Source organism: Phyllobates terribilis, unplaced genomic scaffold, assembly GCF_046119375.1.
Source record: "Phyllobates terribilis strain yellow unplaced genomic scaffold, ASM4611937v1 Scaffold_12__6_contigs__length_324123572, whole genome shotgun sequence".
Classification (NCBI taxonomy): domain Eukaryota; kingdom Metazoa; phylum Chordata; class Amphibia; order Anura; family Dendrobatidae; genus Phyllobates; species Phyllobates terribilis.
Window position 1 is genome coordinate 277,818,988 of NW_027362772.1, and position 19,416 is coordinate 277,838,403.

A 19,416-nucleotide genomic window follows, 5' to 3' on the forward strand; every position below is an offset into this window, starting at 1 on the left:
AATAAATAAAGTCGCAGCCAGATTGTATATAGCCCATAATACCATTAAGTTATGAGAAAATCCAGCCCTTTTATAAATACTGATACAGTATCTGTCTCTTGTGGTCGGCATTCCGCAGTCTGACTGCTCGAACTGTAAAGAACCCTTTCCTATTTAGATGCGGGAATGACCCCTGATGCTTTGTAAGGTCTTTGGAAAGAATAAGTCATGTTCCAGTGCTTTGTATTGACACATAATGTATTTATTCATATACATGAGTGTCAGGAATCCCACCGCTGCCACCAATTTGTCAGGAACTCCCAACCACACACAGTCATGAACAACACCGGGGAGATCGCGCAATATCTCACCGTGCCGTCACGCTGTCCGTATTTTGTCCGGAGTCGCGAGCACGCGATCCAGACTACTCTCTACATAGGTATCGGAAAGTGACCAGTGAGAGTATGGCGTAACACCCTGGGTTCCACAGCCTGGAATCCGTGTTTAACACCCTCCGTACGGTCACTGTCAGCTTCACGATAGCCCAATTATTAATACTCTCTGCCACCACCGGCCGAGTTTGAAATATAATACAGGCCTGGCCGGACGCCTGCGTTTTGGTAGCATATATGGCTTCGGGGAAGGGAACGATTACAGAGCAAAAGAAACAGAACTATTAAATTTGATATTTAATCTAAAAGGGAGGCAGTGTTTAGGAAAAATATATACAAGGATGTTACAAGGGAGACATTAAAATACATAGGCAGTTACATTAAATAAAACAGGATAAAAAAGTGAAACTCACACTATAAAGTTCGCTGCGACGACTCAATATAGGTGGAGGAGGGGCGCCCCGGTTGGAATATGCTGTTATTGAACAGGACCCGTTGCTTATAATTATTATTCCTCCCTGGCAATGAGTGCTCCTGTCTTCTCCATAGATTCTCTTATACCTAAGGGGAGATCTGGCCACACGCCCCTTGTGGTGACATGATGTGGGCTGGTCTCCAGCCTGTACATTTTTATTAAAAACGCTGACTTCTGCGATAACTCATCGCTCGTTGATCGCAGAAACGTGCAAGCTACGCCATTTTTTCCCTTAGGATTTTATCTTTATTTAGATATCACACATCACATAACTGCAGTCTGCTATTCTGGTGTTTTTGCGCTACAGCTCCCTGATTTTGGTTACAGCCCTGGAAAACTACCTATATATTCCTGGGCTGATTTGGTCACTACACATATGGGTCCCGTTACTGTCGGACCTATGGAACTCACAAGATTTCATATTTCATATCGGAGTCAGTGCGTCTAGAAATTTTCCTTTGAGGCTTGGGAAGCAGCTTCAACAGTTACACGCAAATTAGTGCAAGCCTGCGTTTTAATTACCTCCTGTGTCTTTCAGAGACAAGATGCTTGCTTCCTAACAAAGTTATAACACTCCTTGGCTGGCCTGGTTTGCGTAAACTATTTCCCAGGCGTGTGCTAATTGGGGCTTTTGTGCTGAGCAGAAGGGAAATAAGGGAGGGGGGTGAACATCTATGTCAGGCAGATATGGACGAACATTTCCCTGATATTAATATTTTATAATATTCCTGACAATGAGGTCATCTCTGTAGCCAACTACATTATTGTATCAATCTGAAAAGACGGACACTGCCGGTAAGGAGTTGAAATGGAGACCAAAGTTACCATAAAATAATTCAAGTGTTGTAATATTAATAAGCTCCAAAATAATTGAGGATGTCCAAATCTGGCTATTTGTGAAGACTTGTGAAAACATGACTGGAGATAAACGGCGACGTGCGACAGCAATTCTCAGACAAGTCACACAATCAAAGGTCGCAATGAGACACCATAGGAAATCATTAGATGCAATGTTGCAATGTGACACTGCAATTTTAGTGTCACGCGACACATCGTCATGTCGCCCTAGCACTAGGGCTAACAGGCCGCGTCGCCGAGGTCCTCTTTGTGCCGCTGCTTCATCGCAGTGTAATGCAGGTCAACGATGTCACATTGAGACCCCTAGGGTACCATGACTATGACAAGTAAGTCACAAAGAGTCAGTTTATTTGCAACTCACTTGTTGCATTGGGATACCCTACGGGTCTGCATTGCACTTTGATTTAGCAGCAGCATATAGCGATTTTTGGACATGCGCCATATGTTCCACCTAAAGTCTCAGCGGTGCAGCCTCAGCATTAAAGAAGAGTCACACGGCCGTATAACTCGGACGAGGATCATAACGCAAAGCTTGGACTGGCCGTCGGCTCTCCAAACCCAAGCGTAATGGCTGCATAGAAATACATGCTGTCGAGAGAGTTGGCGGCCAGTCCCAGCATTGCGTTGCGATCCTCGTCCGAGTTATACAGCCATCTGACTCTTCCCTTATACTTACAATTTGATTAGGTCACTTAGGCAATAAGAAGTACCGAGAGAGCTCATGTGACTCATCCAGCAAGATAAAGGTCAGTCGGGAAATGCTTCTATTGACACATATAATAATATACATAAAATAATAAAAATATACAAATAAAAAAATCTGGATGTTCCATTTATTTTATTCTTTTTGGACCTAACAAAGGAAAAGACCACATTGTACAATGTTTATCACAGCGGAAATGTCCATCATTGCACTAACATTTCTACCACCTGAGCATTCACCATGGAATGTTTCAGTTCCAGACAGCGCACCGTGAGGTTAGACCTGGTATTACAACGCTTGATGGATTTAATAGGTTTCATGAAAAGGGACCGCAAACACATTAGGACGTCAGGGATTCAGTGCGGGGATAAGAAGATGCGATGAGAATTGGACAGTTGAGAGCGAAGGGGCAGGAGACATAAGAGGCAAGGTGAGTATAAGTATTTTTTTAACATTTTTATTATGATCTGAGAATGGAGCAGCAGTGAGGAGCCATTCTGTTTGTTATTTTAGGTACTTTGTAGCATTTGGGGTCCACTTTCCAGAAAGTTGAAACCCTTTTTTAAGTTGTGACATTATCGAGATTAATGTCTACGACATAATCCCAACCAGCTGAGAAATTGAAGTTTTCTCTATCTATATATAAATAAACATAACTGTAAAGGGTTGTTCCCAACAAAAAAATTATCACCAATGTAAAGGATGGGTAATAACTAGGGATGAGTGGACCCGTGGAAGTTCAGGTTCTGGTACCCGACCCAAACTTTATTCAAAAGTTCAATTCGGGCATCCAAACTTGAACCAGAACCTGAACCTCATTGAAAACAATGGGGACCCGCATTTTTGAACCGGAAAATCTCTCTCTCTCTCTTCTCCCGGAACTCTGAACATTTCAACGGAATTCCGGGGAAAGTCCATGTTCGGCGTTTAGCACTGGACACCTGTCTGGTACAAGCTCCGAACTTTTAAGTTTGGGTCCGTTCATCCTTAGTAATAACTTACAGTTCAGGAGGGATCGGCAGGGGACCTGCACCAATCTAAATTGCCCCATTGGAATGCAATGGGGGCTGCACATGTGCACCACTGCTCTATTCACTGTTTTGGAGACTGCCGGAAAAAAAGTTTCCGGTAGTCTCAAAGACAATGAATGAGTTGTGCCTCTAATCCGATGGGGCATTTTGGAGCCCCATTCTTGGGATTTTCTATCCTCTGGACTTTTAATGTTGGGAATAACCCTTTAAATTCCTAAATGTGTTTTAAGCAATTTAGCTTTCCTAGGTGCATATGGTAATTGATCACCAAATTTCTGCCTCAATTCTTCCAGATGCCCTAAACTTTTTGGGCAAGCAGGCAGAATACACTTTTGCATTCAAACAGCTCCTTCGGAATGGCTATATCTTTAAATATTTGAAACTCTTCAATTTTGCAGCCGCTCTCAGTCACCGCTTCTCGGACAAAGTCTTCATCAATTGACAAAAGTGAAAACCTTTCCTCTCCAAGCAAGTAATGTGACGCTCCTAAGTAATCAGTCATGACCAGATGTCCTCCTGGTTTGACTAGAGATACAATGTTCTTAAGCCCAATTTTGAAGTCTACTAAAGTTTTGCAAGCGCATATAAGGCAGCTCGCATTTAACACGCAGTCTGACAATGGAAGGGAATTGGGTTGCAGTGGGTTACTCAAGGTGACATCAGACTTCATTAGAGAGACAGTACGTCGTATCTTTTCTTCCTTTCTTTCGGGGGTTGACCTAGAATGGAAAGTTGGAGAATACGTTAGCAGTTGGGTGAATAAACTGTGTATTAATTTATCTAATACAACTTCATCAATAAAAAGTTTATGTTTATTCATTGTACATGGGTTTTTGTCTGGAATTCCAGTCCAATGTGTGCTTATTTTATTGGGGAAAGGGAAACCTGGGCCAATAAGTGGGAAGGAATCTTCATAGTAGTGCTTGTTCTCCATCATTGCCTGTGGAAACATGGCCAGTGATCATCTGATAAATAAGGAATAATTGATTGTCAGGGGATTGTTGTACTGATTGCTTGTCCATATGTCCGGCCCCATTGCCCCCGGTGAATAACATCCAGCTTCAATTCCACCCCACCCAGTATATAACATCCAGACCCTTGGCCCCAGCATATAACGTCTGGCCCTATTGACCCCCAGTGTATGACATCCGGCCCCATTGCCACCAGTGTATAACATCTGGCTCCCCGCCGCCAGTGTATAACATCCGGCCCCATTGCCCCAGCATATAATATCTGGCCCCATTGACCCCTAGTGTATAGCATCTGGCCCTATTACCCCCAGTGTATAACATCTGGCCCCATTGACCCCCAGTGTACAACATTCGGCCCCATTGACCCCAAATGTATAACATCCGGCCCTATTGCCCCCAGTATATAACATCCGGCCCCATTGACCCCCAGTGTATAACATCCGGCCCTATTGCCCCCAGTATATAACATCCGGCCCCATTGACCCCCAGTGTATAACATCTGACCCCATTGACCTCCAGTGTATGACATCCGGCCCTATTGCCCCCGGTGTATAACATTCCGCTTCAATTCCACCCCACCCAGTATATAACATCAAGACCCTTGGCCCCAGCATATAACGTCTGGCCCCATTGACCCCCAGTGTATGACATCCGGCCCCATTGCCGCCAGTGTATAACATCCAGCCCCATTGCCCCAGCGTATAATATCTGGCCCCATTGACCCCCAGTGTATAACATCTGGCCCTATTACCCCCAGTGTATAACATCTGGCCCCATTGACCCCCAATGTATAACTTCCGGTCCCATTGACCCCAAATGTATAACATCTGGCCCTATTGCCCCCAGTATATAACATCTGGCCCCATTGACCCCCAGTGTATAACATCCGGCCCTATTGCCCCCAGTATATAACATCCGGCCCCATTGACCCCCAGTGTATAACATCTGGCCCCATTGACCTCCAGTGTATGACAACTGGCCCTATTGCCCCCAGTGTATAACATCTGGCTCCCTGCCCCCAGTGTATAACATCCGGCCCCATTGCCCCCAGTGTATAATATCTGGCCCCATTGACCCCCAGTGTATAACATCCGGCCCTACTGCCCCCAGTGTATATCATCTGGCCCCATTGACCCCCAGTGTATAACATCTGGCCCCATTGACCCCCAGTGTATGACATTTGGCCCTATTGCCCCCAGTGTATAACATCTGGCTCCCCGCCCCCAGTGTATAACATCCGGCCCCATTGCCCCCAGTGTATAACATCCGGCCCTATTGCCCCCAGTGTATAATATCCAGCCCCATTGACCCCCAGTGTATAACATCCGACCCTATTGCCCCCATTGTAAAATTTCCGGTCCCAGTGTATAACATCCGGCCCTATTGCCCCCAGTGTATAACATCTGGCCCCATCGACCCCCAGTGTATAAAATCTGGCCCCATTGACTCCCAGTGTATATTATCTGGCCTCATTGACCCCCAGTGTATACCATCCGGCCCCATTGACCCCCAGTGTATAACATCCGGCCCTATTACCCCCAGTGTATAACATCTGGCCCCATTGACCCCCAGTGTATAACATCCGGCCCCATTGACGCCAAATGTATAACATCTGGCCCTATTACCCCCAGTATATAATATCCGGCCCCATTGACCCCCAGTGTATAACATCCGGCCCTATTGCCCCCAGTATATAACATCCGGCCCCATTGACCCCCAGTGTATAACATCTGGCCCCATTGACCTCCAGTGTATGACATCCGGCCCTATTGCCCCCAGTGTATAACATCTGGCTCCCAGCCCCCAGTGTATAACATCCGGCCCCATTGCCCCAGTGTATAATATCTGGCCCCATTGACCCCCAGTGTATAACATCCAGCCCTATTGCCCCCAGTGTATAACATCCAGCCCCATTGACCCCCAGTGTATAACATCCGGCCCTACTGCCCCCAGTTTATATCATCTGGCCCCATTGACCCCCAGTGTATAACATCTGGCCCCATTGACCCCCAGTGTATGACATTGGGCCCTATTGCCCCCAGTGTATAACATCCGGCCCTATTGCCCCCAGTGTATAATATCCAGCCCCATTGACCCCCAGTGTATAACATCTGGCCCTATTGCCCCCAGTGTATAATTTCCGGCCCCATTGACCCCCAGTGTATAACAGCCGGCCCTATTGCCCCCAGTGTATAACATCTGGCCCCATCGACCCCCAGTGTATAACATCTGGCCCCATTGACTCCCAGTGTATATTATCTGGCCTCATTGACCCCCAGTGTATACCATCCGGCCCCATTGACCCCCAGTGTATAACATCCGGCCCCCCGACTCCACAACTGCAGAGTCCAGACCTCCTCTGGTATTAACATCAGCACCAACACTGCACCTCCATCAGGAGCTTCATGGCTGTGCAAGAGTGGTGGACTATGTTGCTGTGTTCCTGTGGCACCCGTGAGGGTTTAGTCGCCACAGAGGTACTGCATCTCACCCAGAGGTGTGGTATCTCACTCTCAGGTAAGGATAGAGTGCTGCCCAGGACCCTAACACCTGCATCCAACACGACCTCTTCAGTAGGGCAGGGCGAGATTGCTCCTAAGGGAGAGCACAGTCCCTGGTCCCTGGCTGGAGTGGAGGGGAACAAAGTGAGGAGGAACCATGTAGTGGGTGTGGGTGGAGGACGTAGATTAGGGGAGCACTTGTTAGGAAGATATAAATGGGGAAGCCATCTTAGAAAGACCAGCCAGTCAGAGAGTGCAGTCTGAGAGGAGGAGTGGAGGGAGCAGGGGCTCTGCAGGAGCTCTGTTCTGGGGGCGGGCCTAGCAGAGAGGCCCAAGACGGAGAGAGGAGCAGCAAGGAAGGCTCCAGGAGGAATGAGGGGATCCTAGGAGTACGGGCAGTGCTGGAGGCCACCCGTACGCCCGAATCTACCTGGTGTGGAAGGATCAAGCCACAGAGGGGACAGGCCCCTAAACTAGTGGAGAACTACAAAGCTCAGCTAGAAACCGGAGGCTGCTGTACTTGCAAGGTGCGGTGGCCACAGCCACAATTACATCACCGAAAAGGTGGCCACAGAGGGTCCATGGGACTGCAGGTCGCCCGACAAGACCCGAGGCTACCGGATTGGGACACTGATTGTGAGGCGCAGGGCAGGAGGGCGAGAGCCAGCGCAGGAAGACGACTGAGGATGGCACATAGAAAGGGGTCCTGTCAGGCACTCTTGAACTACCTGAGGGATTGCTGAACCCCTGCCTGGTGAACGCAGCGCGACGTGGGAATTTACACCGGTACCTGTAACTTGGATTGCAACAACTGTGAGTAAACTCTGAAGACTGCACCCCACTGCCTCTGTGAATTACTGCTGCACCATCACTCCCTGCACTACACTGCACTACAATGCCCAGCATCATCTACAACATCTCTATACTGCCATGGAGCTAAGCTCTACCTGTGGAGAGCTAAACCAACTCTGCTGCGTCAACAACAGCTCCAGCGGATCTGCACCGCAGCGGCGGCTCCACATAGCCGCATACCACAGGTGGCTTCACGAACATTTCATAAAAACTATAAATCCCCTGTAAATATTCCCCTTTTTATTGACCATCCTGGGTCACGGACCGAGTCACCGCCACTGTGACATCTCCCCAAGCAACGACCGGCCCGGCACCGAGTACCCCACGGCCTAGGTGGCGCGTCATCGCGTCATTCCCACCCCTGAAGACACCAATCGTATCAATATTGTGTAATGTGAACAGTGTCATGCGTTTCTATGCATCTAGTGTGTAATGTGATATAAGTACTGCTAAAATAGTAATGTGCATAGTGTGTGAAAATGTTATAGGAAATGTTGGTAATGTATAATGTTGATAGTGTACAGTATAAAGATAAGGACAATAGGCTTAGTACAGACTGTTATAGGATAGTAACTGTACTTAGCTGAAGGCACAAGGTAAGATACAGTTAATGTTTGGGGCTAGCCCACAGTGGATGTGGGTTAATGCTAGTTAAAAATAGGCACTTCATGGTAGCCAAAAAGAAGGGGGTATCCAGCTCCAGCAAGATTAAAATACAACTTTATTTCTTTCCAAAAAGATTCATTAAAATGTATCCAGGAATGGAAAACATGATCAATTCATGTGCAATGTTAGTCCATGTAGAAAAAACTAGGACATCCAGCGACTCGCTTCAAATGCTACAAAGGCGTTCTTTGTCAAAGATGCTGTGGCGATGTTAAACCAACATTTAAATACCATCCTGATGAATAGCAGGTGAGAAGCAAACTCCATGTGACCAATATTAAAATCGCCGTAATTACAATGAAGATATGCCAAAACGTGAACAAATTCATCATTAAAAACAAAATACAAAAGTATAAAGGCATACTTATTAATAACAGCATGGAAAACTAGTAGAAATTCAGCAGTAATGATACATGATCTCCTCCTATAATTGGAAATGAAACATCTAGACGCATGTGAAACGCTGCGATTGTCTGAATTGGAGCTGATGATATCAGTAATATTCTCACATATGCGTTCTTTCAATTTTCTTGTTGTAAGCAGTGCAGGTAATAGCATATACTACATTTTTAGTGTTGCCGTTTATAAAGTGTTTAATAGGATAACTGCAGGATTGATCATAATTAAAAAAATCTTTAGTAGGCAATGCATGTGTGCATGTACTCCAGTTTCTACCTCCACATCTATAGAACCCCTTGCACGATAACCATGTATCCGTAAGTTTTTTGGGACTAAAAAAACTTGGAGATACTATATAGTAGCAACTTTTTAGCCACTACCGCACATCCCGATTCCAGAATGGAGGCCAATGTTGGGTCCTCATATAGAATAGTGATACATTTAAGAGTTATATTCTTCATGGAGTTAAATTGTAACTACAGCTCTGGCAAAAATTAAGAGACCACTGCAACATTTATTTTCATTTTCTCAGATTTTTCTCTTTATAGGTATATTTTTGAGTAAAATGTACATTGTTGTTTTATTCTATAAACTACTGACAACATGTCTCCGAAATTCAAAGCTAAACATGTTGTATTTATTTGCAGCAAATGGGAAATCGTCAAAATAATAAAAAAGAAACAGTGCTTTCAGACCTCAAATAATGCAAAGAAAACAAGTTCTTATCCATTTACAAACAACAATACTTATGTCTTAACTCAGGAATAGTGATGAGTGAGAACTAAAATGCTCGGGTGCTCGTTGCTCGGGTCGAGCAAATTGGAATACTCGGGTGCTCGACCCGAGCAATGAGCCCAATGTAAGTCTATGGGAAACTCGAGCATTTTTCAGGCAGCTCCCCCCAGCTGTCTGCAGAGGGCCTAAAAATTGCCCAAATCGATGGGAACAGTGCTCAAATGACATGGGAACAGCATGGGGAAGACCCCTGGAAGCATTTCTGACTCCCAGGTCACTGCTGTCAACAACTTTGTCAGAGTATTACGCCACTTTTACGGACTCACAATAAAACATACAAAAACGAAACCAAAATGGATTTTTCTGGGAAATATACTAAGGAACATCCTTTCCAGGGTAATGACTTGTATAGAAGGCAAAATAAATAACCAAAAACAAAAATACTCCTCCACACCTTGGGCTATGTTCAAATGTCACGTTTTTGCACTTTTGCATTGCTTTCAACAAAGACAAATGCATTCACTGGGAAATGTCATTTTAACATTTTACAACCTTATCTGGCCATGTGGTGTGTGACACATCATCAGACACAGGCATACAGTGCTGAAAAGACATGGGAACAGCATGGGGAAGACCTCTGGAAGCATCTCTGACTCCCAGGTCACTGCCTAAAAGTGTGCCCATCATAAGTGATCCTTGGCGCATGCGAAGATGCCTCCCGCCATGAACCTGTCATTGCAGACTTGCAACAATCACCGTCCATGTCCTTGTCCCAGTGCAGCATTCAGTTTTCCCTACCCCATTCCTTGGAGTGCAAGCGTAAGTATGCAGTCAGCCACCCACCAACCCACAGGCCGCAACACTAAACTGCCAGATTTCTGGGCAGCTGCTTGCACTTGAAATATGGCCTTTTAGGCTCGTGGAGGCGGAAGCTTTTCACAACCTCATGCCGGCGGCGGCCGGGTGTCCATACTCGGTCCCCAGCCGCCACTATTTCTCCCGGTATCGTCTCCGCCTCCCACAAGCACGGGTCCCACAACATTACCCGTGCCCTTCTCAGTGCACTTACTGGGAAGGACCACCTAACCACAAACACGTGGACAGGTGAATGTGGCCAGGGATGGTACGGAGCCAGTCCACAGCTCGGTGAAAGGACTGGCATAGAGGGAAACCGTATCTACCCTGGGTGTCATTTCTCCCAGGAAGTCCTCTAATGTAGCTTGTTGCAGTAGCAATGGTAGCCCGTCCAACATCAACTCGCACTTGTCGGTGGTGCTGTGACACACAAACATCTTTCTTTGTGCATTTAATTTTATGAATACAGAGTTGGACAATGGCCTGATCTGCAATGCAGTTTAAGAAATAACATGCATATGCATGTCCGATTCACATTAAAAAAGGAGCCATAGAGTGTCCGGGAACCTTCCCCCACACTTTTCTTAGCCAGGGCTGCTTCTCGGCAGTTTTTTGTTACTTGGAATGCAAGTGCAAGTATGCAGCCAGCCACACACCCACAGGCAGCAACACTAAACTGCCAGATTTCTGGGCAGCTGCTTACACTTGAAATATGGCCTTTTAGGCTCGTGGAGGCAGAAGCTGTCCACAATCTTATGGCGGTGGCGATCGGGTATCCATACTCGGTCCCCAGCCGCCATTATTTTTCCCATGCCCTCCCCAGTGCACTTACTGTGAAGGACCGCCTATCCACAAACACGTGGACAGGTGAATGTGGCCAGAGACGGTACGGAGCTAGTCCACAGCTTTTTTTTCTGAGAGCTGTATTTAGCTCGGCACTGGCATAGAGGGAAACCGTATCTACTCCGGCTATCATTTCTCCGTCACCAGGTTCCGCCCATTGTCACACACGACCATGCCTGGCTGTATGTTCAGCGGTGAGAGCCACAGATCAGGCTGCTGTGTTACAGCTTTCAACAACTTTGCAGCACTGGGCGGTTTGTCAATTAAGCATTAAGCATGTTATTTTCAGCACAGTCTGTTGCCGCTTGGCCAAGGCAGTGCTACAGTGCTGTCAGCTTGTGACTGATGTGGTCATTTCGGAGATGGAGGAGGAGGTGCATGAGCTGAAAAATGTGATTACATTGAGGTTAAATTGGTGACGCTGTTTTTTATACTAAAGAAAGATCCTATTGTTTTGTTTTTTTTACATTATTTTTTTTAAGACAAATGCATTCACCGGGAAATGTCATTTTAACATTTTACAATCTTATCTGGCAATGTGCTGTGTGACACATCATTAGACACATCCTGTTTTATTTATGATGGAAAGACTCTGAAAGTCATAAAGCCTATTTTTATAGGGACATCAGACGGCCCTTACTATTCTTAAAAGGCCAGCAGTCGGCCCTCGCTATTGTTAGAGAGCCATCAGCCGGCTATGATTTGTTGTTCCCATTATTAACAAGTGAGTCTCCTATACTGTTATTGCGTATCCAGTGACTGCAAGGGCTGCCAAAAATTTGGACCCAACCCAATACCCCCTTGAGGAGACATAGAGGAGGGTCTCAGTAAAAAAAATGTTCCCATTATAAAGGAGCGGGTCTCTTATAGTGGTAATCCCCATGCTGTAAGTGCAAGGGCTGCCAAAATTTGGGAAAAACCCCACTAAGAAATTAAAGACATATAGAGCAGGGCCACAGTAACGACAAATTCCATTTAGAAAGGAGAGAGTCTGCTATACAGTTATAGGGTATGCAGTGAGTCCAACGGCTGACCAGTTTTAGGAAAAACCCCACTAAGAATTTAAAGACACACAGGGCCACAGTAACAAGTACGACATGTTCCCATTAGAAAGGAGAAGGTGTAGCGTCGGCGTCCCTGCCTCCTGCTAGGCAGGGACGCTGTTCCCCTCACCTCTCCGCTCCGTGCCCGGCGTCTTCCTCCCGCTCTGCTGGCAGCGTGCGCTGCTTCCCGGCCACTGTGCTTTGGGCGCACGCGCTCCCCCTCTCTTAAAGGGGCCACGCGCGCCGTCCTAAGGAGTCCCCGGCCAATGGCCGGAGGACCTCACCATATATAAGGCACCTCCTCCCAAATGGAGGTGCCCGAGCAATGTTGTTGCATAGCCTATCACTCTGCTTCAGCCCTCAGGTCCCGTTACCAGATACCTGCCAGTTACCTGCCAGAATCCTGCCAGAATCCTGCTTGATACCTGCCTGTTACTTGTCTATCTACTTGCATTCCTGCGGTCCGACAGTCTGCCTACCAGCCCTGCCAGTCTGTCTATGGATCTGATTGCCCGCTCACCTGGGAGCGCTCATCTTCTACCTGCCTGCTAGCCTACCTGGAGGCTCTGCCGTCACGTGCTGTGACCACCTGCCTGTCCAGAGACTCTTACCCGCTCACCTGGGAGCACTCATCTGCTACCTGCCTGCTAGCCTACCTGGAGGCTCTGCCGTCACGTGCTGTGACCACCTGCCTGTCCAGAGACTCTTACTCGCTCGCCTGGGAGCGTCCGCCTGCTACCTGCCTGCTAGCCTACCTGGAGGCCCTGCTGTCACCTGCTGTGACCACCTGCCTGTCCAGAGACTCTTGCCCGCTCACCTGGGAGCGTCCACCTGCTACCTGCCTGCTAGTCTACCTGGAGGCTTAGCCATCACTTGCTGTGACCACCTGCCTGTCCAGAGACTCTTGCCCGCTCACCTGGGAGCGTCCACCTGCTACCCGCCTGCTAGCCTATCTGGAGGCTTAGTCGTCACTTGCCGTGACCACCCGCCTGTCAGAGACTGTCCCCGACACTTGCCGTGACCTCCTGCCCTTCTACCCAGAGACTGTCCCCGTCACTTGCCGTGACTACCTGCCCACCTACCCTGGGAGCCACCTGCTTCCTTACAAGGACTGCCCCTTTGTATGGTTGCTCAGAGGTTCCACCTCCCAGACCCGTTACAGAGGGTCTGCTATACAGTTATAGGGTATGCAGTGAGTCCAACGGTTGACCAATTTTAGGAAAAACCCCACTAAGAATTTAAAGACACATAGAGCAGGGCCACAGTAACGACAAATTCCCATTAGAAAGGAGAGAGTCTCCTATATTATTGGACTATGCAGTGAATGCAAGGGCTGCCCAAAATTTGGAGGCACTTCAATGCCCCTTGGGCCTCATAAAAAAGGAGGGCCTCATAAAAAAATGTTCCCATTATAAAGGAGCGGGCCTCCTATACTTGTAATGCCCATGCACTAAACATTTACCCCTGGGGGGCATACATGAACATACTGTATAAAAATTTTTTTTTTACGGGCATCATAAACACCCTTTAAAAAATTATGTGGGTGTTGCATCACGGACCACAGTCACCCTGGTGATATGTTGGTGGAGGATGAGGAGAAGGAGGAGGACAAGAGCAAATAGCCAAAATCAGGAAGCGTATACCCATGTGTGGGTGTGAAAAGGTGCATGGGAATACACCTCCCAAGAAAAGACACTGGATTTGAGTTTATGTTACGCTGCTATCATTCGGTGGTGTTGAGAAGTCTGACCCAATCCAGCCCTTGTTCATTTTTATAAGAGTCAGCCTGTCAGTATTTTCAGTTGACAGGCGGATGCGCTTATCAGTCATAATTCCACCAGTGGCGCTAAAAACCTGCTCTGATAAAACGCTGGCGGCAGGGCAGGCCAGGACCTCCAAGGCATAGAGAGCCAGTTCATTCCACGCATCCAGCTTGGATACCCAATAATTATAAAGCACACAGGAATAATGGAGGACGTTGGTACAGTCGACAAGGTACTCCCTCAGCATCTTCCAAAACTTTTCACTCCTTGTGAGAGTACCCCGCGTCTCAGGGCCTGTGCGATGGGAGGGTCTGAGAAAACTCTCCCAGAACTTTGACAGTGTTCCCCTGCCTCTGCTGGATTGAAGTTGTGTCTCTCTCCTGTACTCCTTGGTTGTCCAACGAAGTGTGCCCTCTGCCGCCAGCGTTTTCAGATGGGAATTTTTTTATTAGTTCTGCAACATGGGCCCCATTTTTGTAGACCTGTCCGCCTCAGGAATAAGAGATATAAAGTTCTCCTTGTAGCATGGATCTAGAAGTGTAACCAACCAGTAATGACTGTCACCTAAAATTTTGAGAACGCGAGGGTCATGGGATAGGCAGCGTAACATAAACTCAGCCATGCATGTCAGACTACTAACAGGCAAGACTTCCGTGTCCTCACCAAGAGGATGACTGACCATACTCTCCTCCTTCTCCTCCTCTCTGTCCTCTGGCCATCCACGCTGAACAGACGGTATGACAGCTGTGCAGGTATTACCGTCTATAGTGCATAAAACTAGCTCCTGTCCTTCCTCCTCCTCCTCTTCCTCATTGTCACCCAATCCAAGTTGGGATGAGATGAGGCTTGGCTGTGTATAATCACCCTGTATGGTTCCTTGCTCCATCTCATCGTGCTCCGCCTGCAATGCATCCTCTTTGATTGTGAGCAGAGAGCGTTTAAGAAGACAGAGAAGCAGGATGGTGACGCTAATTATGGCATCATCGCCGCTCACCATCTTGGTGGAGTACTCAAAGTTTTGGAGGATGGTACATATGTCTGACATCCATGTCCACTCCTGAGGTCTTATGTGTGGAGTCTGAACTGAATACCGACGGCCTTGTTGATGCTGGTACTTAACAACTAACCTCTTCTGTTCACAAATCCTTCCCAACATCTGCAGTGTAGAGTTCCAACGCAAGGGGACATCACACACCAGTCTGTGAGCCGGAAGCTGCAAACGCTGCTGAAACACGGCAAAGGCGGCGGAAGCTGTAGCTGACTTGCTAAAATGGGCACACAGGTGGCGTACTTTAACAAGCAGATCCGGAAACTCTGGGTAGGATTTGAGAAACCGCTGAACCACGAGGTTAAGCACATGGGCCAGGCATGGTACGCGTTTGAGCTCGCCTCGCCTCAGAGCTGCCACCAGGTTCCGGCCATTGTCACACACGACCATGCCTGGCTGTAGGTTCAGTGGTGTGAGCCACAGATCTGCCTGTTCTTTCAGAGCTGTCTTCAACTCTTCAGCATTGTGCGGTTAGTCACATAAGCATATTAGCCTCAGCACAGCCTGTTGCCGCTTGGCCGAGGTAGTGCTGCAGTGCTTCCAGCTTGTGACTGATGTGGTCATTTCGGAGATGGAGGCTGAAAAAGAGGCTGAGGAGGATGAGGCGCAGAAGCTGTAGACCGTGGGGGCAATCCTTGGCATCGGGAGGACGTGTTCAGTCCCAAGGTTGGACTGGGTCCCGGCTTCCACTATGTTAACTCAGTGTGCCGTCAGCGAGATGTACCATCCCTGCCCACAAGCACTTGTCCACGTGTCCGTGGTTAGGTGGACTTTCCTGGTAACTGCGTTGTTGAGGGCACGGCTAATGTTTTGGGACACGTGCTTGTGTAATGCGAGGACGGCACATCAGAAATAATGGCGGCTGGGGACCGAGTGCCAAGGGATGGCCGCCGCCATCAGGTTGCGCAATGCTTCCATCTCCACGAGCCTAAAAGGCAACATTTCGAGCGCAAGCAGTCGTGAAATGTGTGAATTTAGTACTGTGGCCTGTGGGGCGTTGGCTGCATATTTGCACTTGCGTTCCATGGACTGGGGTATGGACAACTGAACACTGCGCTGGGACAAGGACATGGAAGTGCTTTCTGATGCTGCTACTTGAGAGTGCGCAACGACAGGTGCAGGGCAGGAGGCATCTTTGCATGCACCATGGACAGGGGATTGGCTTGCATGCACAACAGCGGAAGAAGCAATGGTGCCACCTGCAGACACTGTTCCTGGACCCTGGGGTTCGGCCCACAAAGTCAGGTACTTTGCTACCATGTGCCTGATCATGCTGGTCGTTTTACCACCCCTGCTGATGCTGGCCTGGCAGGTGGTACAAATGGCCTTTTTGAGGTTATCGGCACAGTCTTTAAAAAACAGCCAGACTCAGGAAGACCTAACAGTTGTACTGGCAACTTCCTTCGTGTTGGTGTTACGGGGAACGGTTGCCTGTTGGGGTGCTCTGCCTCCCTCCCCCTGTGTGCTGCTGTCCTCACTCTGCATGTCCTCCATCCAGGTTGGGTCAATTACTATATCATCCACTACCTCGTCTTCCACTTCCGCACCCTGGTCCTCCTCCTGACTTTCTGGCAATTGTTTCTCATCATCGTCCACCTCTTATGACACTTTCCCACCTTCGCCTTCGTGTGACCGTGGCTGCTCAAATATTTGGGCATCGCTACACGTGATCTCCTCTTGCCCCGCTTCTAATGGACCGGGCGAGAGGCCCGAATCTATAAATGGAAGAGTGAACAGCTCTTCAAAGTGTCCAAGTGTGGGATCAGTTGTCTCTGGTGGGAGTAAGGAGGATCAGGGTGAGGAATATGCGGTCCAGACTCACGGCTACTGAGACTTGACCGTGTGGAAGACAGGGTGGTGGTGGCTAAGTGACTGGAAGCATTATCCGCTATCCAACCAACAACCTTTTGACACTGCTCTGGGTTCAATAGTGGTGTGCTGCGGTCCCCTAGAAATTGGGACAGGAAGGTCAGGCGAGAAGATGTGGGTGTTTATTGTGGCACAATTTCAGCTTGCCCACGGCCTTGTCCTCTGCATCTGCATGCACCATTACCATCACATCCAGTTCCCCGTCCCTTGCCACGTGCCTTGCCCATTTTAAATGGAGGACAGTATCTTCCACGCTCACTACAAATGACTGAGTTTGGAGCGAACTTATATGTGATCCGTGTAACAGAGAAAACAGAGTTTTAAATACCTGGCCTGTAGGTAAGTAGTTTGAACAGCAAACTGCTATGAATTGCTTCACTGACACACTGAAAGAAATTTTTAATGGAGGCCAGAAATGTCAGTATTTTCTGACAACGTATATGTGGTCAGTGTGACGGAGAAAACACAGTTTTAAATAGCTGGATTTCTAGCGCTGTAATATGGAAAGGACCTGGCTGTATTCTGCAGTGGCAACAAGCAAATGGCGCAGAAAAACGGTGTTCTCTGGATTGCTTTCTAAGCAAATAATGAGGATTAAGATCCAAAGAAAAGTATTCCTGGCCCCTGAGACCTGGGCCTTTGTCTAGAAATGTCTAAAGGCAGCAGATGGCAGAATTGGAATTGAGCCTCTTGTGCTATATGCACTGCAGTATACCCTGCCTGCCTGCCTTTATACACTGCCTGCCTGATATCTCTGCACATTGATTAGTTAGTCCTCAGAAGGACTGTTTGTTAAGATGGATATGTGTAATGTACGGTTTTTCTCCCTATACTACTTAATACACAAGCAAATCTCTCCCTGACGCAGCAGCACCTCTCCCTACACTGTCTGATTCCGGAGTGACTGTGACGAACATGGCGGCGCCAGGTCTGATATAGACCTGATGACGCTGTGCGGCCAGCCAATCACTGTAATGCCACAACCAACATGGCTACAGCATTACAGTGAGTGGCAGGTAATCCCTGCATGTTCATTGGCTCTCTAAAGAGCGCCAAACATGCAGGGTGTAGCATCGGTGTCTCTGCCTCCTGCCCGGCAGAGACGCCGTCCCCCTTACCGCCGCGGTCCTGCTCCGGCGTCTTCTGGCCTCCCTGCAGCTGCTGCTGGTGCACGCAGCTTCCCTGGCCCTGTGCTTAGGGCGCGCGCTCTCCCGACCTCTTAAAGGGGCCGCACGCGCCGTCCTAAAAAGTCCCCGGCCAATGGCCGGAGGACTTCCCTATAAAAGGCACCTCCTCCAATATGGAGGTGCCCGTGCATGGTTGAAGATTTGTGTGTGATACTCTGCTTCAACCCTCAGATCCCGCTGCTAGCATGACTACCAGTCCAGCCCGCCAGCCAGACTACAAGTCCAGTCCGCCAGCCAGACTACAAGTCCAGCCCGTCAGCCAGACTACAAGTCCAGCCCGCCAGCCAGACTACAAGTCCAGCCCGCCAGCCAGACTACAAGTCCAGCCCGGCAGCCAGACTACAAGTCCAGTCCGCCACCGGACTACTAGTCCAGTCCGTCTGCTTGTCTACTCTCCAGCCCGACAGTCTGCCTACTGCCAGTCCGCTAGTCTGTCTATGGGCTCTGCCCACCTGCTTACCTGAAAGCACCTGCCTGTTACCTGCCGTGCCTGCCAGCCAGCCTACCTGGAGGCTCCTGCCTGTTACCTGCCGTGCCTGCCAGCCAGCCTACCTGGAGGCTCCTGCCTGTTACCTGCCGTGCCTGCCAGCCTGCTTACCTAGAAGCACCTGCCTGTTACCTGCTGTGCCTACCAGCCAGCCTACCTGGAGGCTCCTGCCTGTTACCTGCCTTGCCTGCCAGTCCGTCTGCCCGGATCACCCGTCAGCCTGCCTGCCATGCTCATCTTCTATACCGGTCAGTCCCTGCCTTCTGACCCGTGGGAGTCACCTGCTCTCATACAAGGTTGGTCCCCAGAGTAGCACCTGGTCCCTCTGCTCGGTCCCTCCCTGGTCACGGAGTCGATTGAGCTGCCGTATGACCTTGGTCGGTCCGAGTTGATACCTAGTTACGCCCCTCTGGTCCCTCCTTGCACCACTGCACAGAGGTTCCACCACCCGGATCCGTAACACAGGGAGGGGACCCGAGCTCCCGCCGAGCAGCCCCGGAAATACTCGGCAAGCGCTGAGCATCTCGAGCAGTGAGATGCTCGGGCGAGCACCGAGCAGTAGCGAGCATGCTCGCTCATCACTACTCAGGAAGAATTCAGAAATCAATATTTGGTGGAATAACCATGATTTTTAATCACAGCTTTCATGCACCTTGGCATTCTTTCCACCAGTCTTCCACACTGCTTTTCGGTGACCTTATGCCTCTCCTGGCACAAAAATGTAAGCAGTTCTTCTTTGTTTGATGGCTTGTGACTCTC

General features: G+C 48.7%; 1 protein-coding gene across 1 annotated transcript in view; it reads right to left on the reverse strand.

Annotated features, from left to right (window-relative positions):
• Positions 1 to 2,559: 2,559 nt before the first annotated feature.
• Positions 2,560 to 19,416, reverse strand: part of LOC141171603 (nicotinamide N-methyltransferase-like) — a 44,120-nt gene continuing 27,263 nt past the window's right edge. The window contains exon 4 of the mRNA XM_073655275.1: positions 2,560 to 4,157. Coding sequence (XP_073511376.1) covers positions 3,737 to 4,157 — 421 coding nt within the window. The 3' untranslated portion in view covers positions 2,560 to 3,736. The remainder of the gene's footprint in view (positions 4,158 to 19,416) is intronic.